Source organism: Schistocerca nitens, chromosome 4 (genome assembly GCF_023898315.1).
Source record: "Schistocerca nitens isolate TAMUIC-IGC-003100 chromosome 4, iqSchNite1.1, whole genome shotgun sequence".
NCBI classification, from domain to species: domain Eukaryota; kingdom Metazoa; phylum Arthropoda; class Insecta; order Orthoptera; family Acrididae; genus Schistocerca; species Schistocerca nitens.
In genome coordinates, this window is record NC_064617.1 from 699,815,530 (window position 1) to 699,840,357 (window position 24,828).

The window sequence follows — 24,828 nt, forward strand, 5'->3', positions numbered from 1 at the left end:
TGTACTATTCTGTTTCAAACTTGTGATTTTCATCGAGTTTGTATGAAAGAGACAATTTAATACAGACACAGAGAGAAATTAATCAATAGAGAGTATCTCTTTGAATCGTTTTATGAGTATGATACTCTTCTTATAATGCTGTTAATGAATGGAGCTTTGGTACTTCTCGTACTGCAGTTGGTCTGTGGCTGCGTTAATGATACGGAAAACATCACAATGGCGTCTTCTGAACAAAACACAATATAGATTATGTATTTTAGTTGCTATAGCTGGTTTCAGCACATTTAACTACCTCTCTATCTAACATACAAGAGGACAGTTGCTGCCTTTGGCGTCAGTTTATGTGCGTCCTTACTACTCTGTTCGTAACAATCTATTTTTATCGTAATATTTTTACATGTGCTTTATGTGACAAAGTATTTGTTGATACAAATGCAAGAAATGGGTTCACATGTTGTGAAATGTAATCGTGCACAATTTAAAATTCGGATACTTTTATGACCGAAGCCGGAATTTGTACAAACATTTATTTGCAGTATATGTTTGTAAGGAATGGTCAGCTTCTGTAGAGTACTGCACGTGTTAATATGAATAAAGTTGCCAACCGTGGCCAGTACAGCTACTATTTAAGTAATAACAACATAAAAAAGAAATATCTTTGTTCTATCATATTCAGAACCTGGAATTTTTACTTTCACGAAAGTGTCTGCCTGCCGCACAACACTATATTTGAATGTACTATGAATGGTGTGAAATCTGGAACAGCAGATTATATAGGTATATGTGGAGGCATACATGTAGGTTAAAAAGTAAGGATAGGTGTTCCATGAAATGATGAAATATAAGAAATAATAGATTAAATACCGAACGGATCACAAACATTTAAAAATGAAATGAATGGGATTTGAGCGATAGCACCCACAAATACTTAAAACTGTATTATAGGTATCAGTAAGGATAATAACTTGTAAAGTTGATACAGAATGTTATATACCGTACATACTGTATAAATGAGGACTCTGTATGTTGTTAGTATCCACTTACTATGCTGAAGGCACAGGCTGTAAGAAAATTGGGGTCAACGACAGAATACTCGAAATGAAAAGAGTTACAAATGTATGGATCGCTTATTCCGACGAGCTCTGGCATTTGTGTGCTTCAGCTATTTTTCTGTTTGAAGGAAAGTTTATTGTTTTAGGTTCTGCAGCAATGTGTCATTATTTCATATCGACTCATCCTTTTTACATACTTCATTAGAAGTTATAGCAAAATACGGTCGGGTATTCCCCTCATTCCGTAATAGCTGCAAGAAGTATTAAAAGAGGGATTTCTCTGAATGAAGAGAAAAACTACAAGTTTTGTAAAATTGTTGTTAATGGCATATGACTTCCGTAGTTTATTTCTGCGTCTTAACAAATACAGAGTATCATTTATTTATAGTTAGAGACAGTATTCACACAGATAAGGCATTAAGTTTTGTTACAAGTGGATACCACCTACTGTAGTAGACACACTTGAGCTGTGGTTTTCTTAATGTAAGGAGCATTACAGCCATACCAAAAGAACTGTGTACATTTAAGAACAATAGTGCATACTCAGATATCTAAGATATAGTACACTATGAGTGTCCTTGTTCCTTCCACCTCCGTATTCCTTCCCGAGAACTTTCATACCAGCACACACTCCGCTGCAGAGTGAAAATTCCATTCTTGAATGGGAGTGTTTGTTGAAAGTTTCTCCTGGAGGTTCAGGCATCATACATTGTCACATGACTTTTCAGTGTCTATAATGACGCCCAGTGATGGATGGACCTATTGAAGTTGGATTGGAGATATTCTGTTATCCGGATAAGATGAAGTTTTTTGACAACTTTGCTTGGAAATTGAACTGTTCTGCGCGAATATGGTTGTTTCGCTCCAGTCGGGCGGTAATTCTATTGAGGAAAATTCTGTCATGTATTTTTCCTATCATTGATAGTAACATTACCCGGCGATAATTTTCGTGTTTTCAAAGATATTTCCCAGGCTTTGGGACTGGGATGACTTGATCTATCTTCCAGGTCTCTGGTAAGCAGCCCAATAAAATAAAGCTATTAATCATCCTTGTAAGCAGCTTTGTAAGCTTTAGTGGCAAATACCTTAGGTCTACATCGCCGATATAGTCCCGGCCAGGTTGGTTTCGCAGATAATTTTCTTGACCTTCTGAGGGGTCGCCAGTGTAAGTCAGTCTTGCAGCAGTTGTAATCTACATTCAATGAGGAGTTGCGTTAGTCGTTCTCCTTCCTGTCCGAGATGTTGTTCGTGCCAGGCCGGCGGTTGAGGGCGAGGCATCTTCTGCTGGTCGTAGACAGTTGCATAGAGCTCTGCTTTTGCTGGTGGTTTTAAGGAAATCCACTCGGATCTTGTATTGCACGCTTGGCAGGTAGGGATAATCAGAGGCGTCTGACAGTCTGTTCTTTTGTGTTGAGGAGGCATGTGCTGTCTTATCATCCCAACATTCCTGCCTCCATTCTACAGCTCGTTGTCGGAGCTCTCTTGATAGGTTGTTTATTTACTGACTGTGAACAAAATTCCTATATTGCTTCCAGTTCCTTTGGATGTTTAATTATTGTAATAACGGTGGAAATGGTGTAATGTTCAGATCGAGCATCACTGTAGTAGTGAATGCCTGTTTGCCAGCTGACCGGATTTTGTTACTGGGTGGTTGGGTGGCGTCGTCAGTACCTTCCTTGGTCTCACTTTCTGGGCTGGTCTAACCTTGTTACTGTTCAACTTGTCTCAGTTGATTATTCTCATGACGCGAAGTTTGTGTGGAAATGCTCGACGTTCAATGACTCCAACAACCGGCAGATGATGACAGGAGAGGTCATTAATGGTCTTCAGCTAAAGGTTACGACGGAGATTTTTTTACACTGTGAATATCTAAAACATCGGCCATGTGATGGCAAAAACGAGCTATCCTCATTGGTCGTGGTGGTCCGCATGCCGTCAGCTCTTTGTTACAGATCGTACAGGATTCGGCCTTTGGGAATGCCAGGCCATGTTCATCACGCTCAAATTTGCAGCAGTCAGTAGACGGAGATTATCCAGAATGGGTTCCTTTTTAGATGTTAAGTATGTCATAACAAGAGTTACTTTTCCGACGACCGTGCGGACTGTGATATCTGTCGCTTCCAAGCGTTTCATAGGCCGTAAGTATTCAATGGAGAGTGTGAAGGTGATCTTGATAAATACCGTAGTGCCTCCTCCTCTGCCGCCAGCTCTACCCACCCGACATTCCTGCATGTTCCGCAGTTTGAACGGCGTGGTTTCCGTTAGATGCGTCTCGGAAACAAATACATCTATTCTGTAGTTGGAAATGAAGTCTTGACGTTCCGTCTTTCGTGCAGCTTTCCGTACACAGAAACAGAGGTGAATGGTGAGTTGTCTCCTGGCCATTTCAGAACGAGACGACTGCTTTTATTAAACATTCAAAAAGGGTGTGTATGCTTTGAAGATTTTGCTGAAGCTTTGTCTGCAGTTTCCGAATATCTGTAAGAGCAGGTGTGATGGGGCCCATGTCGTTTGTAAAGTCGTTTTCAAGGTGCTGTGGTTGTGGTTCAGGGCTCGCTATCTGCGCTAAAGTCCGTCATTGAGTCTGGGAGAAACGTCGTGGCTGTGGACGGAGCTGTTTATGTTGAGGTTGTTGTTGTTGTTGCTGAGTCTGCTGCGACTGACTGGTTTGATTGAAGTAGTCCAAAAAGTTAAGCATCCTTGGCCATAGGCTTGACAATTGTCCACCAACGTGGACTACTCCGGTAGCGACCTGTCTTTGGCAGATGTGGAGTAGTTCTTGGTATGTGGGCCTCCGCATCTTTAGTCGAGGTGTGTGCCTGGCTTATAGCGCCCCTCACTGTGTAAACGCAGTGATCTGCGCGCTGTTGGTGGTGTAACTGTACAATCCCTATAACACATATCGATATCCAAACCATCTGATATAGCAGCCACCACCAGTTCGCACGTCGCGTTTTCGAGTTATAAACAATTCACTATCAACTTCAAACACGGTAAAAATCGTGTAATAAATAATGTACACACCAGATACATTGTACTATACATTCACAGGAACTATAGAAGTATATCTCGGTTTTCACAAGTTAAGTTAACCTCATCAATAAAGCAGTTTTTCATTAAGTATAACATTCAACATTTGATTTCCAGAATGAGATTTTCACTCTGCAGCGGAGTGTGCGCTGATATGAAACTTTCAACATTTGATTTCTTTCCAGAGACCAATGTCTGGAAGTTTTTAAGAAATCTGTGTTTTAAAAACTAGGATATGAGCCTCACACACATATTTCTAACTAAACCAACGTCTTTACCTGTTTTTTCCGTTTCACATACGTTATTTTTTTCACAGTACAGTTTTAGTCTGCTAGACAATCTGTAGTCAGCTTGGTGTATGTCAGACCACTAACATGTGCTACTGCAACAGTCTCATTGTTCCTTTTGTTTGCTGGGTCGAGAGAGCAAAGTCAACAACCACCGAATCAACTTATATAGTACAAATGCCGCCAAGGCCGCCACAGCCAGTATGAAGGCAAAGACGTCGAGCAGTAGCAGCTGCCACCAGTGCAGGTCAAGGGCTGCGCTGCGCAGGTGAGGCGCCCCCTGGTGGCGGATCACGTACTCCACCCACCACACTGCATTCTCCAGGGACGTGCTCTGGTGCTCCCGGTAGACGGCTGAAAAGCGCTTCATATTCTCCTGGTAGCTGCAACAGCGAAAGTAAATTACACATAGAGCAGCTATCATACCATTAATTCTGTCCAGTAAAATGATATGTGAATTATTTATATTAGATATCTAAATACCAGAAAAAGGGGTCAAACAGCGACATAGGGTCAACACGTTATACTTGAATATAAGTTACATCCTGGCTACACTCCTAACAAATATCTCCAGGGAAGACTGCCTAACACTTAAGTCCATATTCCATGTTAACAAATCCCTCTTCTTCAGAAACGCTTTTCTTCCTGTTGTCAATTTACATTTTATACACTCTCTACTTTGGCCATCATCAGTTACTTTACTGCCCAAATAGCAAAACTGACCTATTGCCTTAAGTGTCTCGCTTCCTAATCTAAATCCCTCAACATCATTTGATTTAATATGACTGCATTCCATTAGCCTCGTTTTACTTTTGTTGATGCTCATCTTATATCCTCGAATCAAGACACTGTCCATTCCTTTCCATTGCTCTTCCAAGTCCATTGCTGTCTCTGACAGAATTACAATGTCGTCGGCAAAACTCAGAGTTTTTGTTTCTTCTCCCTGAATTTTAGCTCCTACTACAGATTTTCCTTTGGTTTCCTTTTCGGCTTGCTCCCGTATATTGAATAACATCGGTGATAGGTTACAACCGTGTATCACTCTCTTCTCGACCACTGCTTCCCATTCATGCTCCTCATCTCTTAGAACTGCCGTCTGGTTTCTGTACAAGTTGTAAATAACCTTCGTTTCCTGTATTTTACCCCTTCTACCTCCACAATTTCAAAGGGAATATTCTAGTCAACATCGTCAAAAGCTTTCTGTAAGTCTACAAATGCTATAAAAGTAGGTTTGCTTTCCTTGACCTATCTTCTAAGAAAGTCGTAAGCTCAGTATTGCCTCGTGAGTTCTTACATTTCTTAAAAATCCAGACTGATCTTCCCCAACGTCAGCTTCTAACAGCTTTCCTATTTTTCTGTACAGAATTTGTGTACGTATTTTGCAACCATGACTTACTAAACTGATAGTTTGGTAATGTTCACACTTGTCAGTACGTGAGTTCTTTGTAATCATAATTATTATATTCTTCTTGAAGTTCGAGGGTATTTTGTCTGTCTCAAACTTCTTGCACACCAGATGGTAGAGTTTTGCTCCAAGCCTATCAGCAGCTATGACGGAATATCGTCTATTCCCAGGGCCTTGTTTCGACTTAGGTCTTTCAGTGTCATGTCAAATTCTTCTCGCAGTATCGTATCTACCATCTCACCTTCATCTACGTCCTCTTCCATTTCTATAATATCGCCTGCAAGTTCATCTCCCTTGTGTAGACCCTTTATATAATCCTCCCATCTTCCAGATTTCTCTTCTTTGCTAGGGACTGGGGACTGGTTTTCCATCTGAGGTCTTCATATTCATATATTCATATGGCTCCTTCTCTTTTCTCCAGAGACCTCTTTAATTTTCCTATAGAAAATTCCCTTAGTTACACATCCTTCTAAATCCTTACTTTTGTCCTCTAGCAACTCCTGTTTAGCCATTTTGCACTTCCGGTCAGTCATATTTTTTAGACATAATTACATTTCTGTATCTTTTCCTTTCATCAATTAGATTCAATATCTCCTGTGTTATCTAAGGATTTCTCCTAGGCCTTGTCTTTTTACCTATTTCATCCTCTGCTGCCTTCACTATTTCATCTCTTAAGCCTACCCATTCGTCTTCTACTGTAATCCTTTCCCCTATTCTAGTCAACCGTTACCTAATGCTCCCTCTGAAACTCTTAACAACCTCTGTTTCTTTTAACTTATCCAGGTCCCATCTCCTTAATTTACTACCGTTTTGAAGTTTCTTCCGTTTTAATCTACAGTTTATAGCCATATCTGCACCTGGAAATGTCTTACAATTTAAAATCTGGTTCTTAAATCACTGTCTTAGCATTGTATAACCAATATGGAACCTTCCGATGTCTGCAGCTATCTTCCGTTTCTATAATATTGCCGTCAAGTTCATCTCCCATTTATAGACCCTTTATATAATCCTTTCACCTTCGAGCTTTCCTTTCTTTTCATGGGACTGGTTTTACATCGGAGCTCTCCATATTCACATGCCTGCTTCTCTTTTCTCCGAAATCCATATTCATGCACGCTTTTTTCCTTCTCTTCCCATCATCGAATTCCAGACGCCCACCACAACTAAATTTTCATCTCCCTTAACTATCTGAATGATTTATTTTATCTGCTAGTTGAGTTATATACTTGTTCTACTGTGGTGGGTGTTGGTTTTGTAGATCTTGGCTACGGTAATGCATTCACTATGCTGTTCATAGTAGGTTACCCACTTTCCTATTTTCTTATTCATTATTATATCTACTCATGCATTACCCCTATTTGATTTTGTATTTATAATCCTGTATTCACCTGTTCCGCCTGCCAACGAACTTCACTAATTCCTACTATTTCTAACTTCAATCTAGCTATTTCCCTTTTTTAATTTTTTTTTAATTTCTGATCATGTAATCAATTTTTAACTAAGTTCGTCAAATAGAGGTTCTGGCTACGTCTCCATTGTTTTGGGGTATGGGGGGGGGGGGGGAGGGAAGAGGGTGAGTGTTCAGTAATTACATTTGATGGAGTAATTGGGGAGTGATGTGCCACTTTGGTGATGGTGTGTACGTAAGCCTACTCCACCCCCTGTACGACAGATTCAGTGGACTTCGTACTGGTCGGTCATGATATACGTACCAACTCGATTAGGCCACCTGCAATTTTGAATGAAGGTGCTTGTGGTAGCTGAATAACGTGATGGATATGTAGTAAAATAAATAGGAATAGTGGGCCTAAGGCACTATTTGTGTGCACTAATTGTCACACACTTGTTTCATTGATATAACAAATCTATGTGTGAGCCGTATGGCAAAGTTGAAAGGTGGCTTTCATTTGTGACATACATTTCGCAGATTATTCTGCATATTTGGAGTAAATAAACACATATAATGGTTAATTAGTCTTATTAGGTGGATTAGAAAGAGAGATACGTGATGATTAGACACATGTCTGAAATAATAAGGGCTTTGGTAATGATAATATTTAGTTGCATGCTGTAGGTGTAAGCAAAGTGGATTTGCCAGTGGGGGCGGGGAGGCGAAGGCCGGTGAGCGCAGGAAGAGCATTGTGCAGGGGCCGGGGGTCCCAGGGGATGCGGCCGCTGACCTGCAAGCATCAAAAGGAACGCCTCCGGGTACCAACCAGGTGAGAGAGAGAGGGAAAATGTCGAGCAGACAGAGAACTTCCAACGTACGCGCTGGCGCCGCCTGGTCGCGCGCTGTTTTAGCGGCAAATGGGCCGAGCTCTGGTTGGGCAGTTCATAAGAAAGTGCAGGAAACGCTGAGGGTCAACGCCCGCTGTTTGGACAGATAAATTTTTGGATAGGTGGAGAAATTGTATCACTCCGCGAGGGAGATGTGGGAGGCCTTTGCAGCGTCGGGATTGGCTGATTAGAGTTTGGCGGCTGAGGTTCGTATGAGCAGTTGCCAGCGGGCTCGTGCGCATGCGCAGAGCTGAATTCGCGTATGAGCAGCGCCTTCCTCCCGCTTCTGGCTACTTGGAGCGTGGCTGTTTGGTGTACGAGCAGTAGCAGCAAGTAGCCAGAAGCTACCCGGAAAAACTTTCCTGGCGCGCCCAAGCTGCCAGATTCGCGCATGCGCAGAGCAAACTGAGTTATAGTGAGGGGTCCTTCCTCACGTGACCCGTGGCCGTGTCTTCGTTTACAGCTCCCACGTCACATGAAAACAAAACAGATTTCTGTGGCCGGGAGCCATCAAGTGAATTAATATACATTCTCATAACCATGAAAGACCAAAATAAGTTAGTAGTTTCAATTTTCTGATTTTATATTATTTCCATGTTATTAGTAATCAACCATTAATGTCTTAATGAAGCTATTTCTGTCTGTTTTATAGAGAAATTTGCTTCAGTTAATTTTTTTTTCCGCTGAGGCACTTAGTTTATTTGAAACGAAACGAAGTGTTTCATTCCGCGCTATTCGCTACTTTCAACCTCATTCAATTTAAAGTGTAAATTTTCATTTTCTGGGACGAATGACGTTATACCATAATAAAGAACCAAATATGAGAATACAGTACTGGACCTTCAAGAAAATTTGTATCACGAGAACCACATGAAAAGCTGAATATCAGGAACTTCCGCGTGCATCTGGACATAGAAATGTGCAATTAGAGCGGAATGAATCATTTAGTATGGTTTATGGAATTCCGATGCTGCTGGAGTAGTCTCTGATGTCCTGTTCCTTGTATGACACTGTAAGATCTCTTAATGCTATATACGTACGAACATACGTAAACATAGACTTGAAGCAAAGTAGGCAAATTTGGTCAGTAGTTTTGAACTAAATATTTTGTTTCAAATATAATGACAGCTTGTAAGTAGGCTGTTTAGGTTTTTTTATTGGTAACGCCACCTCTGTATGAAAATCACTGGCTGTGCTGTGTGCAGTCTGTGGCTGCTTTGCATTGTTGTAATACTCAACCATTGTAGTGTTAGGCAGCTGGCTGTGAACAGCGCGTAGCGTTGCGCAGTTGGAGGTGAGCCGCCAGCAGTGGTGGATGTGGGGAGAGAGATGGCGGAGTTTTGAAATTTGTCATGAACTGCTACATTTATATATGATGATATCAAGGTAAATACATTGTTTGTTCTCTATTAATATCTTTCATTTGCTAACTATCCCTATCAGTAGTTAGTGCCTTCCATAGTTTGAATCTTTTATTTATCTGGCAGTAGTGGCGCTTGCTATATTGCAGTAGTGGGAGTAACCACGATTTTTGTGAGGTAAGTGATTTGTGAAAGGTATAGTTTAATGTTAGTCAGGGCCATTCTTTTGTAGGGAATTTTGAAAGTCAGATTGCGTTGCGCTATAAATATTGTGTGTCAGGTTAAGCACAGTTGTAAAAAAATTGTTAAAAGGGGACGTTTCATATGTCGACCCTTAGCCGAGGATACCTCACTGGAATCTTCTGATTTTTTCTTATAGTTTGTGTAATTAGTGTAGATTTTGTTTATTGCTAGCGCGTAATTGTAGAGAGAATTTCCATTGTAGTTGTAGTTTTTCATTGTTGTACAGTAAAACAGTTGTGGTATGCATGTAGATTTGCACCAAGTATTTCGCAGCTGCAATTAACTAGATATTATTTTCAGTGTTATGTTAATGTGTTCTCTTATTTTTGCTCTTCAAATTGAGTTTTTCTGTGTTGTCGTGTGAAATACTGTGACAATAATGGCGTGTGAAAAACGTAACACTAGGCTCCAAAGTAAATTGAGAAATGACAGTGAAGACGAAAGCAATATGTTAGCGCCGCAGAATAATGAATTAACTAATGTTAATAGTAGTAATTTGGTAATTGCGCATAGGGAAATGGAGCGGGTTTCAAACAATGGCGTGGACAGTGAAACAATTAGTGAAGAGGGAAGCATTATCGATCGATCGGTCGGCAATAGCTCGGCTCAGGAATCCGAAATGACGCGACACGATCTCGCAAATACTGTAGATTCAGGTTTTGGATCCTCACCGTTTTCTCAAATAAGTCAAGACACATTTTCTGCTTGTCAAAATGTGAATGTTTCCGGTGCAAATTCACTGCCGAAAAGCACTGAGGAACATGTTCCAGACACCAGTGCATTGTTATTACAATTAATACAACAAATGGGACAAACACAACAAAAGCTTCAAAAGTTAGACACAATGGAACAAAATCTTCGAAAGTTAGACACAGTGGAACAAAATCTCAAAAAGTTAGACACCACACTTGAACAAACACGTGAGGATTTAACTAATGAGTTACATCACATTGAATCGAAATGTCAAAAAGTCTGTAATGACGTAAAAACACAAATTTGTGAGCATTTCCAACCTATTTTTTCGCGTCATGAAAATGCACTACAGAATCACGAAGCAGCCATAAAAGAACTGCAAACTACTGTTCATGAAAATCATGAGACCTTGCAAGCTAAATTTGACTCAGTTGCATCTACCGATTCGGTTATGCAACTTGCAAAAACTCAGGAAAACTTGAAGGACACAGTAGATTCGATTTCAACACAAATGGACACTCTGAAACTTGGTTCAGAAAAACACACTGAGGAAATGTGTTCACTATCAGAGAAAGTAGGCGAACTTTCGGATCAGGTCACTAACTTATCTACAAAGGTAGATGATGATCTGAATGGCACAAGACCTGTAGCCTTCACTGACACAGAAGAGTATGAACAAATTAGAAAATTCAAACAAAATCAAAATCAAATCAATACACAGTACAAAAGAGAAATCCGCGAAGTACAAGATCAGCTGACACAGGTAATACAAGAATTACGTATTTCAGAGGACACTCGCGCCCCAACACGGGAAGAGGGACTTAGAAATACGGAACAGCCACAAAATAATAACACAGGGCATTTCGGAAGTTATGAAAGAAACTGGCAATGCGCACCGAATTTTGAGATGGAACGGCCGACACGACCTAACAATGAGCGATATGCGACTCGCCGACATGGTGACTTTGACTATAAGCTGTTCATTACTACACGTAAATTCAAAACGTTTAAGAATTCTGCCAACGACATTCATCCACAAGCGTGGCTCGATCAATTCTCTCATTGTTTTCCCCCCAACTGGTCATTAGAACACAGATTAGAATTTATGTGTGGCTATTTAGAGAATGAACCAGCTGTAAGAATGCGTTCGGTCATTCACGATTGTCATAGTGAAGGAGAATTTTACCATGCCTTCCTCTCAGCATATTGGTCTCAAACCACACAAGACCGAGTAAAACATGGCATCATAATGATGAAACATTTCGAACAATCTGAATTCTCCAGTCTTGTGAAATATTTTGAAGACATGTTGCACAAGAATCAGTACCTGTCAAACCCATACAGCCCCTCAGAACTCATCCGCATTTGCTTAATCAAACTGCCTGAACATTTGCGACACATTATTTTGGCAGGACGTTGCAAAGACGACATTGAAGCATTTCAAGGACTCTTACAAGAACTGGAAATTGACACTGACAATCGCGGAACGCACGAGCACAACAATTACAGATCACATACGTCACAATTCCATGACGACAGAAACAATAACTGGACACGACAAGGCCATTCTTATAACGCAAATCGTGACCAAAACAGACACCACCCGTATGACAACCGTTGGCAGGGTAAAAATAATTACAGAGAAAGATTGCATTTCCATAGTAATGACTATCACAGAGACAGCCAGAGACACAGACGATATGGAAACCAAAACAATTATTATCAAGGGAGGCAGAATAACTTCAGACGCAACAGCTCGGCGCACAGTTACGATTCAGGGAGAAATTCTCCACCACGTGACGGACAAGGAAGAAACTACGGAATCTACCGACATGACGACAGACGATATATTCGTAACGACAGACTTGAATTGCATCAGAACTGGCGGGATTCAAACGGGGCAGGGCCTTCTCGTCGGAGTGAATTTGTAGAAGTTAGGTCTCCTAATCCCAATAACGGCGCGCGGCAACAAAGAGACAGACAATGACTCGCACAGCAGGCAGCCGCGTGCGCCCGCTGGCTCCGAGAAAAATAACATAAGACGCTAGCCTTGAGAAAAATTCCAGCATTCTTTACCGACGTATAAAACATGACAATTGCTTTTCAGTTGAAAGTCTGCGTACTATGAAGAGTAAAGGATTACACCACATTTCACACGTAAAACCGTTTATTGAAAGATAATCTGCTTTTTTTTTAATGCAACATTTTGGTTTACTTGCAAATACATTATGGATTCAAGGTGCTTTCTGAGAGATACCAGGTGACACAGTGGTTAGTTTATTTGACAGCTACACGATTTTATCACGATGCTACTAATGAGTGACAATTTACAATGTTGCTTTTTCAGTGTTTCTGTTTTATATCTGCACAGTTTTCTGAATTCTTCAGGAAAGAAAAACATGTTTTAGTAGTAACTTTTGTGGTATGGCAACAATGAGACAGCCTTTTTCGTGGCACAACAATACGTTACAGTACAGTACTTTCTTCATCACAACAATAAGCGTAATAACTAAGATATCTATACGCAAAGCATTTCACTTTTGTTTAGCATGAGGTAAGTACATTGACTTCTGCAGAACTTAGCTTTCGGAGGACGATAACTAAGACACTTCCACAGAGATTATGTTGCGACAAGACGCACAGTTTAGCGCTACAGTACACGCATTTGAGTGATTAATCTTATACTTAAAACACTTACTTTTAAAGATTTTTTAATTACAAAGAAGGTTTTCCGTGATACATTTCATTCCATTGCTGTAATCTGTAACACCTGAGGGTATAATTACATTAATCCTCATGGGGGTACACGCTTACTTTCTGTACCATGTGTGTGGCAAACACAAGGAGCCCTAGCTAATATGGTATTTGCTTATACAACTTTACACATCGGTACCATATTTCTCTAACACATAAATTACACAGCTATCTGATTATTTGACAGAGAAACAAACATTCTTTTTACTACATCAGTGACAGATGTTTACGTAATTACACAGTTGGATACCTTCACACTTACGAAATTGTATTTTGTCTATACTTTGTGAACTGTTCATATTTTTTTGGACCCATTGTGATACTATGAGAGCTTTGAATGATGTATTTGGTAAGGGAGCATGATTTTAAAATACGTTTGAGGTAGATGACACTACTGAAATGAGCAGAGAATTTTTCTAGGTTTTGAAATTATTGGAGGAAGCTACGACGATTTTGAGATTTGACTGAGGTGTTATGATGTTATTTTTTTCGACGACGATGTGTATTATGTTGTTGAGGTATGTTTATGATTAGTAAGCTAATGTTATATGAAGAATTTGATTATGCTATGTATCTAATGATGAAGTATTGAAGAAGCGTCGACGAATTTGTATATGTGTAATAAGGTAAGGAGTAATGAGTAGCGGTTAGGAACTCTGCCTTGTGAAGACGTATGTTGGAAACCGAGAATCGTACTTTTAGAATTATGAAATGTGTGTAAATGCGTGAATGTATCACAATGCCGACGAAAATTTTTTGGACACTGTTATATTCATGGGATTTTGTTTTTACAGGTTTGCAACGCTAATTCTTGACCTGTGAAATATTTTTATTTAAGACTGCCATTGTAGCGGAAACTGCTGTCGTAAATATTTCCGTACGAAAGTTAAGTGACCACCTGCACGTAATACGTCGTGGGCACACAGCTGTGTCAGACACCTGGGCGACAGCCGCCCGAACAAAAAAAAAACCATTAGCCTTCCAGCGGCACAGGCAGAAGAAAAAAGAGGCCATTATAATCGCTATTGACGTTCCTTTGTAGAAAGCATCGCAACATTTCACGGCTATTGTCGTGCTAATTGAGAGAAATGCCATATGGCTAGTGAATGACGTTTCACGCCTTGCTTTGCCCATTTTGTTTAATATCTAGTTTCTAGCTGCACTGCAGCACTGGTTAAAATAAAATTTTATAGATGTACTAATATAAATATTTTCTGTCTGCAGATCTATTAAATAATAATTTTGTAATCCACATTCTTCGAAAAAGGAGCTCTTGGAATGGAAAGAACAATAAGAAGGGACTAATACCAGGAACTGCATACATAATTTTCTTTTCAACTACTGAGTAATTTTTTGTAGAATTAGTTTTTGTGGTGCACCACTTTAATTACTTAGACATTAAGATGTGATTATACATTTCCCTTATCTGCATTGTTATCTTTAGTGTACTATTTTTTCTGCTTGAGCTATGTCATATTTAGGTATAAGTTGCTGCTGTTTGCCAGGCATAGTGTTATTGAATTTGATTTTGTATTATTCTGTTAAGCCAGTTTTACTAATGATTTATTTTTATATTTTTATTGTTTGCTGCACATTGCCTTAGATTAGTTGTAATATTACAATTGCTTTGCTAATTTCTTAATACTGCTTGCTTCGCAAATCTGCGTTTTTTTTCATTGCTGTTTATATTAATTGTTTTATGTGATGCTGCATTGCCTCGTCCCTTGGTATATATATATCTGAGCTCAGTAGATTTAAGTTAGCTTAAGAGGGGGTAGACTATATAAGAAACTAACTATGATGAATTGGAAGAAATACATTGAAAATCTATAAGAAAATGGTTTGGCCAAAACAGTATTTTGAAATAGGATATGAACCAAAAAAAAGTAGGGTTTAGGGACAACAGGTTTAGGTAGGATTTTCTTGGAAATAAATGATGAAGTAAGATAATGGAAAATAAATAATGAGGTAAGAAATATGTGAACATATATATATACAGAAAGCATGCTTGAATAGGATTTTTTTGGTGGAAACAAATGTGGAAATAAGACGAAAGATCTATGGAATGAAGTTTTGGGTTGGACTGCAGTACCAAAAGTTACACTGAAAACGAACCCTGTCCTTTCCATTGTGTTATCCCACTATGTGTTTGTGTACCCTTGTGTATTTGTTTTCTTCCTGTCTTTGTGTAGTTTCATAGAATTTTTTCTTCTTCTAATACTAAGCTACATTCACTATGATGAGGAATACTGTGATCCTCAAATATAATTTGCATTGATAATATGTTATTTACTTTGTAAAGATGATTAGACATTTATCTGTTCTGTGTTAATGCTTAGGTGTGAAGTTGATGTTTCAAAAGTTATTCTGATCTTTTATGTATGAAATTATGTCATACTTCCTGTAACACTGATGTATATGTTTATTTCTATTCTTTTGTAAAGCCCCTATTACCGCAACTGTTATTTGTATTGTTATGTTCTTGAATGATGTGTTTTGTACCTTTGTTATTGTGTTCTTATGTTATAAAATTGTAATTGACACCAGGTCATCAAATTAAGTAACTTGTAAGTTACATTTCACTGCACACGTTTCTATTGGTCATAGTATATGGACAATATGTGAGAAGTAGGGACTGTTAGTGTTTGCACGTGTGTTAATAATTCAGCAAGGGACTGGATAACAGCATTGCTGGTTCTGAGGACAATTCCAAAAACTTTGTGAGTGCACAAGTGGTGGTTATGGACTTGCTACATTATCCGCAAGACTCTTCGATGGTGATTGTGCACCTGCACAGTCGCAACAGATGGCTGCTGGCCGTCTCTACAAGGACTACAGTGGGTCTGCGTCTTTGCTGACTCACCAGTACCATTATCTCTACAAGGACTGCAGTGGGTCTGCACCTTTGATGACTCACCAATACCATTATTTCTACAAGGACTACAGTGGGTCTGCGTCTTTGCTGACTCACCAGTACCATTATCTCTACAAGGACTGCAGTGGGTCTGCACCTTTGATGACTCACCAATACCATTATTTCTACAAGGACTGCAGTGGGTCTGCACCTCTGGTGGCCCACCAATACTGTAATCTCTACCAGGACTACAGTGGGTCTGCTCTGTGATGACCTAACTACGATATTCTTCAAAACTTCGATTGACTCCGCTGTGGGTTTGCTCTGTTGTGGCCCATGACCTGTCTGCATGTCGAGAGTCAGCACTGTCTTTCTGTTGGAAGGACAACACTACTTCTTCAAGACTGTATGAAATTCCACTACTTCCGTGTGCATTTTCTTTTACTGCTCAGACTTTGAGAAAAACACTGCAATGTGATGAATGATCAGGACTGTCTTTATGGACTGTGAGAAAATTTTAGCTTTTGACCAACATTGTATCAATAAGTGTGTGCATTTGATTTCTTTGTTATTGTAATTGTGAAAAAAAATTTTAACAAATATGTATTGGCCAGTGCCCAACAAAATTTGTAAAATTTTTTGTGGGGAGCATGGGGGCTATGTAAGTAGGCTGTTTAGGTTTTTTTATTGGTAACGCCACCTCTGTATGAAAATCACTGGCTGTGCTGTGTGCAGTCTGTGGCTGCTTTGCATTGTTGTAATACTCAACCATTGTAGTGTTAGGCAGCTGGCTGTGAACAGCGCGTAGCGTTGCGCAGTTGGAGGTGAGCCGCCAGCAGTGGTGGATGTGGGGAGAGAGATGGCGGAGTTTTGAAATTTGTCATGAACTGCTACATTTATATATGATGATATCAAGGTAAATACATTGTTTGTTCTCTATTAATATCTTTCATTTGCTAACTATCCCTATCAGTAGTTAGTGCCTTCCATAGTTTGAATCTTTTATTTATCTGGCAGTAGTGGCGCTTGCTATATTGCGGTAGTGGGAGTAACCACGATTTTTGTGAGGTAAGTGATTTGTGAAAGGTATAGTTTAATGTTAGTCAGGGCCATTCTTTTGTAGGGAATTTTGAAAGTCAGATTGCGTTGCGCTATAAATATTGTGTGTCAGGTTAAGCACAGTTGTAAAAAAATTGTTAAAAGGGGACGTTTCAAGCTGTAGCAGAATTTTATAGATCTGCCTTCTGTGAAAGTGTTTTTCGATCACAAGGCACTTGTCTCGGACTTCCTCTAGGCCTGAAGTTATTTCTTAATTTGTGTTTACGTCTTAAATTTATAGAATGCCATTCTATGCTAAATTTTAGACTGGCAGCATACCATGTTTTATCGTTTTAACTCCCCACATGGCTTCATATTTATTCCTAGAGTAGAATATAAACTGTCAGTTGTAGTTTCTTTGCCTCATAGACAACCATGTTAATTTTTTCACATTTTGAAATAGTCATGAAATTTATTGTCCTTCATTCCGGTGTAAGCTACACAACAAACTCTCTCTTTTTTGTTGCAAGTAATTTGTATTCCATCCTAGTAGCTTTTTGCAGTGATGTGTAGATGTAAACGTGTTGGAAATGCTACATAACAACACTGCAGAGCACGAATTAAAAAAAAAATCTGTCAAAAATTTTATGGTACTTCGAGCTGTGGAGTCTAATTTTGAAATGACTCAAAAGCCAAGAACTGCTTCCTTATTTGCATCCTTTATCTGTGTGGGATATGATAAAACAATTGCTGTAAGTACAATTCAGTATGTCCTCTCAACAACATGCCGCACGGCTACACATGGTCACGTGATGCCCCACGAGAAATACGACGAAAAGCGTATGAGCAGAGCAAGCACCAAGCACGGGCTGCCTACGTCATCGTAGCTGCGCATGCGCAGTACAGCCTGTTGTCTGGCGCATTCTGGTAACTGCTCAAACGAACCTAAGATTGTCGCAAGAGCATCGTGCAGAGAGCGACAGGTGGGAGAGCGTCTTGTGCCGTGAAAGCGGACAGTCGCAAAGTTCGGTAGCTCTGAGATAGGGACTTCGATTCTGAAGACTGTGCTGTGTGTGATCTGGAGTCTGCAGCCACAGTAGGAGATCAGCGTCCACGATAGGCATTGCACTGACTACTAGTATAATTGCAGTTGATTCCGCCTTGTAGGCTGGCAGTCACCATTGAACGTAGTCAACCAGTGCACAGAGCTATCATACTGGTACTGCACGTTAGTACAAGACACACTGGGCTGCACCTTAAAGGTTGTTGAGCGAGTTTTGAAAGCGTTGTATACCATTTAGAGGAAATATAGGGCTTGTGGTATTAGCAGTTTCTGAGTAGTTTATTCGCAGGTGCAGTCGTCGCCCCAGCAGTATCGACGGAGCCAGCACTCTGGTAGACGGTATTGTAGAACTTGCAGTAGCGGCAGTAAAGTTCAGAAATAGTTGCTGGATCGTGTTCTTGCCATCCACTGAGCACCCGTGCAGTTTTGCTTACGATTCGTTATTGGTTATTTGTCTTTTTGCATGTTGTTTGGTTTGTTTCGTGGTGGTGGTGTCCGAAGTGCGTATTATTTCAGACACAAAAGAGATTATAGGAACGCAGTCAGATCGCATTTACCATTTGCTTATCCAGGGGCATAATTAAACCTAACTTCGCATCAACTTAACATTAAGAGCTGAGAGCCAATCTTACCAGTGTAGTATATCTAAGAACTGTGTACAATTTGTTTAATTTGTTTTCATTCATGATTTGTTCAATTTGATCTAACTTCTATCGTGAGATAATTTACAATAAATACAAGTTATTTACAATATTCCTTTTGAATCAGTAGTAGGTGGTAGTTAGCCATCACTGTCACAATAATATGTCTTATTCATGTTTAATAACGGCCACTACCCCCAATGATGAATATATCTTCCAAAGTTGCTTTGCCAAAACGGAACAGTCATCTGACATTTATCACATTAAAAACCAACATGAGGTTACATGCAAACTGACTGAATTGTAAAACAGATGAGTTACAACAATTATACCAAAAGTTAAAATTTTGCACGTTGGGCGCCCCGCAGCTTGTATGCATTTGATGCAGGACATCTTATTGTACACAGTAAACTGGACTTCAAAAGTATCTATTTGAACAGATAGTGAGCTATATGTCCGAACACTGGCTTACCGCCGGCCGAAGTGGCCGTGCGGTTAAAGGCGCTGCAGTCTGGAACCGCAAGACCGCTACGGTCGCAGGTTCGAATCCTGCCTAGGGCATGGATGTTTGTGATGTCCTTAGGTTAGTTAGGTTTAACTAGTTCTAAGTTCTAGGGGACTAATGACTTCAGCAGTTGAGTCCCATAGTGCTCAGAGCCATTTGATTTTTTGAACTGGCTTACGAAATAAATACTCCTGAAGTGCAGCTCATGGTGTCGACCTTGGCACACCTTGATACAAGTCGGTTTGTCAGACGGAATTCTCCTTCAACGGTTTAGAGAAATCACCGAGAAACTAAATTCTGAGTTATGAACTGCCGTCGTCTGCGATTTCACTGTTCTAACATTGGTGTCGTAGATGACACAAACTTTGCAGGTCTCTGCCGCGAACTATGCAGCGTGGGAAACTAAGGTAGACACTAAGCTGCTGACCGAAAACTCAGTATGGGGCCAAAGTTATGCCCGCAAGCAACGTGATCCCAATTCCCTACAGACGAAAAAAGCCAGAACTGCCTGAAAGAGCAACAGTTGCGAGCCAAAGGCCAGGTGCAGGAAGCGAAGTGACATTTCATTTGACGCTCTGCATTCGGTGGCTTCAGGAACGAAATGCGAACTGCGGTTCCACCCGCCGTGCTGAGTATGTACTTTCTGTAGAGGGCTAATGGCCATGCTGAAGTGAGAGACGGTTTCTATTTATTTTTCTATTTTTTTTTTCCTTCACAAATGAAGTCGCGGCTGCCGAAGGAAGAACTATGACCCAGATAAATACACTGTTTGATAAAAAAAGTTAAGCACCCAGTAGACATGGTTGTTCGTAAATCTCGATACTGCTCGATTCGACCATCCGGCCATATGGAGACATACAAATAGGTCACTTTCAAACTATGTTAGGTGCAGATGACGCTGTGCCACAAGAGTACGTGGTATACACGTGTCCTTCACAGCGATCACTCAATATCTGACGTTTTTCAAGCCCCTTATATACCATACCAGACGCGGTAACAGCAGTAAACACGAACAACACAACTTTGGTCACCGCTATACCTGTCAGACAGTTGCAACTCTGATCATTTACATACCGGCCGAGTATATAGAGACAATGCAGAAGAAGACATACAAGCAGATTTACCGAAGTCTTTATTAGCAAGTTCTGCCATATGGTAGGTACGATAGGCAATAATGTCTCTATTAACGAAGCTTTCAAGTCCACGTACGTTAGGCACTCCTGTACCTCCACGTACAATGGCTACAGTGAACCAACCACTTCCTTGATCAAAGGCTACAGGATAGGCAATAATGTCTCCATCAACGAAGCTTTCAAGTCCAGGTACGTTAGGAACTCCCGTACCTCCACGTACAATGGCTACAGTGAGCCAACCATTACCATGTGAGAATGTATCGTTAATATCAATACTGAAATTAAGTCTACAACCACAGAAAACACAAGGTCCGTCGACAAGTGCAGTAGCAGCAACACTCTTAACTGGTATGCGGTTCTTCTTGTCTCCAGCTGTTGTGGCGAACTCGGTGTTCTCGATGGTGTTATACACTGCCTGTTTAGAACGGCGACGAATTCTCCTGTAAGGCATCGTGGCGGCGTTCAGTGCAGTTGCCTGTGCAGCAGCAGCAGCGCGAATGAGCCTCTGCGCGGCTCTCGCTCGCTTATATAGTACAGGGTGTTTCAAAAATGACCGGTATATTTGAAACGGCAATAAAAACTAAACGAGCAGCGATAGAAATACACCGTTTGTTGCAATATGCTTGGGACAACAGTACATTTTCAGGCGGACAAACTTTCGAAATTACAGTAGTTACAATTTTCAACAACAGATGGCGCTGCGGTCTGGGACACTCTATAGTACGATATTTTCCACATATCCACCATGCGTAGCAATAATATGGCGTAGTCTCTGAATGAAATTACCCGAAACCTTTGACAACGTGTCTGGCGGAATGGCTTCACATGCAGATGAGATGTACTGCTTCAGCTGTTCAATTGTTTCTGGATTCTGGCGGTACACCTGGTCTTTCAAGTGTCCCCACAGAAAGAAGTCACAGGGGTTCATGTCTGGCGAATAGGGAGGCCAATCCACGCCGCCTCCTGTATGTTTCGGATAGCCCAAAGCAATCACACGATCATCGAAATATTCATTCAGGAAATTAAAGACGTCGGCCGTGCGATGTGGCCGGGCACCATCTTGCATAAACCACGAGGTGTTCGCAGTGTCGTCTAAGGCAGTTTGTACCGCCACAAATTCACGAAGAATGTCCAGATAGCGTGATGCAGTAATCGTTTCGGATCTGAAAAATGGGCCAATGATTCCTTTGGAAGACATGGCGGCCCAGACCAGTACTTTTTGAGGATGCAGGGACGATGGGACTGCAACATGGGGCTTTTCGGTTCCCCATATGCGCCGGTTCTGTTTATTGACGAAGCCGTCCAGGTAAAAATAAGCTTCGTCAGTTCAAAATGGTTCAAATGGCTCTGAGCACTATGGGACTTAACATCTATGGTCATCAGTCCCCTAGAACTTAGAACTACTTAAACCTAACTAACCTAAGGACATCACACAACACCCAGCCATCACGAGGCAGAGAAAATCCCTGACCCCGCCGGGAATCGAACCCGGGAACCCGGGCGTGGGAAGCGAGAACGCTACCGCACGACCACGAGATGCGGGCGCTTCGTCAGTAAACCAAATGCTGCCCACATGCATATCGCCGTCATCAATCCTGTGCACTATATCGTTAGCGAATGTCTCTCGTGCAGCAATGGTAGCGGCGCTGAGGGGTTGCCGCGTTTGAATTTTGTATGGATAGAGGTGTAAACTCTGGCGCATGAGACGATACGTGGACGTTGGCGTCATTTGGACCGCAGCTGCAACACGGCGAACGGAAACCCGAGGCCGCTGTTGGATCACCTGCTGCACTAGCTGCGCCTTGCCCTCTGTGGTTGCCGTACGCGGTCGCCCTACCTTTCCAGCACGTTCATCCGTCACGTTCCCAGTCCGTTGAAATTTTTCAAACAGATCCGTTATTGTATCGCTTTTCGGTCCTTTGGTTACATTAAACCTCCGTCGAAAACTTCGTCTTGTTGCAACAACACTGTGTTCTAGGCGGTGGAATTCCACCACCAGAAAAATCCTCTGTTCTAAGGAATAAACCATGTTGTCTACAGCACACTTGCACGTTGTGAACAGCACACGCATACAGCAGAAAGACGACGTACAGAATGGCGCACCCACAGACTGCGTTGTCTTCTATATCTTTCACATCACTTGCAGCGCCATCTGTTGTTGAAAATTGTAACTACTGTAATTTCGAAAGTTTGTCCGCCTGAAAATGTACTGTTGTCCCAAGCATATTGCAACAAACGGTGTATTTCTATCGCTGCTCGTTTAGTTTTTATTGCCGTTTCAAATATACCGGTCATTTTTGAAACACCCTGTATATGCAGTACATATCGAGTTCGCCACAACAGCTGGAGACAAGAAGAACCGCATACCAGTTAAGAGTGTTGCTGCTACTGCACTTGTCGACTTACTTTCTGTTTTCTGTAGTTGTAGACTTAATTTCAGTATTGATATTAACGATACATTCTCACATGGTAATGGTTGGCTCACTGTAGCCATTGTACGTGGAGGTACGGGAGTTCCTAACGTACCTGGACTTGAAAGTTTTGTTGATAGAGACATTATAGCTTATCGTACCTACCATATGGCAGAACTTGCTAATAAAGACTTTGGTAAATCTGCTTATATGTCTTCTTGTGCATTGTCTTTATATGCTCGTAATAAGAGAAAAATATGTGTAAATGAGTCTGTATTCATTTGGGTTAAATGTAAAGGAGTATGTGAATATGTAAAGTTTGTTGGTGATTTACGCGGCATTGGATGTGACAGTGGTCCGATGTTGGACTTCTTGGGAAATTGAAGGCAGGCATAGTCGTCTCCAAGCTTCTGGTCGACCACGCCTGACCATCACAAGGAAGGTTCGCCTTAATGTCAACCAAGCACATCGTAGCCTCTTCACATCAGTGCCTGCCTTCAAGAAAAACTAATGGACTTCCTGCAACATTCTGAGTCACCATGTACCATTGGTTGGAGACTAGCAGCAACTGGACTAGGGAATTACCGTCCTATACGCAGGCTGCCATTAAAACCGAAATACAAACGGCTGCATATGGAGTGGTTTCGTGATCTGGAAGCATGGACCTCTGATGACTGGTGTCACATTGTGTTCAGCGATGAATTCTGGTTCAACTCTATCCCATATGATCATCGTTGATTATGGCGGCGAGCTGGGAATAGAGAGGCACAGCGGCGTTACTCGTCGCGTCATGGAGTGGGAAATAACTGGTTATGACTTCAGATCATGGCTGGTAGTGTTTGAGGGAACCCTGACAGCACTATATGCTGCGGACATCCTGTGTCCTCACATATTAGCTCGCATTTGACAGTATCGTGGTGCCGATTTCCAACTGGACAGTGCCTGTTCAGACATGACACGTATCTCCATGAACCGTCCTCGTGATGTTGAGTTACTTATGTAACTACCAAGATCCCAGATCTGTCCCCTATAGAACTTGTGACCAGCCCGGACGTCAGCTTCGTTCCAGTGCCAGTATCTCGGAAGCCAACTACAACAGTTGTGGACCAGTCTGCCTCGGAAGAGGATACAACGGCTTTATGGCATTTTAATCAACCCAATCAGTGCACCCATCGGAACACGAGGGTGTGCAACATCGCACTGAAAAGTGGGCGCACGCTGCCAAATTCCTTACATTTGTGATTCGGTTCTGCAATCACCATAATAACATCACATACCCTCTCGATTAGTGAAGTTTCATTTCTTTACTTCCTCGCCTTCTGGGTGCTTCACTTTTTTTGTCAGTAAGTCCGATTCTGTCTCCACATCGCTAGAGCCATGAGATATTGGAGTAACCACTGCTCCACTTAGCGCGGCTGGCTGTATTTGCTCCCAGCAAGCAGTGTTTTGTTGGATCAAGGAACTGCATTGTAACTTCCGCGATCCCCTTGCTAGTCAATAGTGGAGCATCTCTCGTCTATTGACTCGCTCCTTTCTTGGTCTGTCCGTAGCGACAGCACACTGACATTCTGAAAATTTGTGTTATTGTTCTGCTCAATTAGTCTAGCTCAGGCCCGTCCAAACTCTGCCCCTGGGGCGCCAGCGCCCCGATCGCCCGCGGCCAGCGCCCCGGGCGAATTCCTATGTTGCTGCAGTGGCCGAGGCGTGCCGCTTAGCTGGCCGTGCGGACCGCCCGAACGCCAGCCGATAGATATATTTGTTCGCCCGTTTTCCCTTCGGGCAGAGGACGTCTCACAGGTGCTTCAACTAGAGCTGATTGACCTACAGTGCCATATACGCCTGAAGGACCGCTTTCTTATGTGTAACTTGTTAAAACTAAGAACCGTTCATTCCTTGGCGATAAAAATTTGGCCAATTCTTTGAGGTTAACAGTCTCACGGAATATTGTACCAAGCCTAGACAAAATTGTTTCCTCGAAAAAGAAAAACGTGTAAAATGTTAAATGTCTTCTTTAACAATGTTGGCTGTAAGACCTTAATTCGATTTTAATAAGTTTCAAACTTTGTCAGTTAAAATTATTA

General features: G+C 41.3%; 1 protein-coding gene across 1 annotated transcript in view; it reads right to left on the bottom strand.

Annotated features, from left to right (window-relative positions):
• Positions 1 to 1,386: 1,386 nt before the first annotated feature.
• LOC126252059 (UDP-glucosyltransferase 2-like) overlaps positions 1,387 to 24,828 on the bottom strand; it is a 68,993-nt gene continuing 45,551 nt past the window's right edge. The window contains exon 6 of the mRNA XM_049952900.1: positions 1,387 to 4,752. Within this exon, the coding sequence (XP_049808857.1) occupies positions 4,476 to 4,752 (277 nt within the window). The 3' untranslated portion in view covers positions 1,387 to 4,475. The remainder of the gene's footprint in view (positions 4,753 to 24,828) is intronic.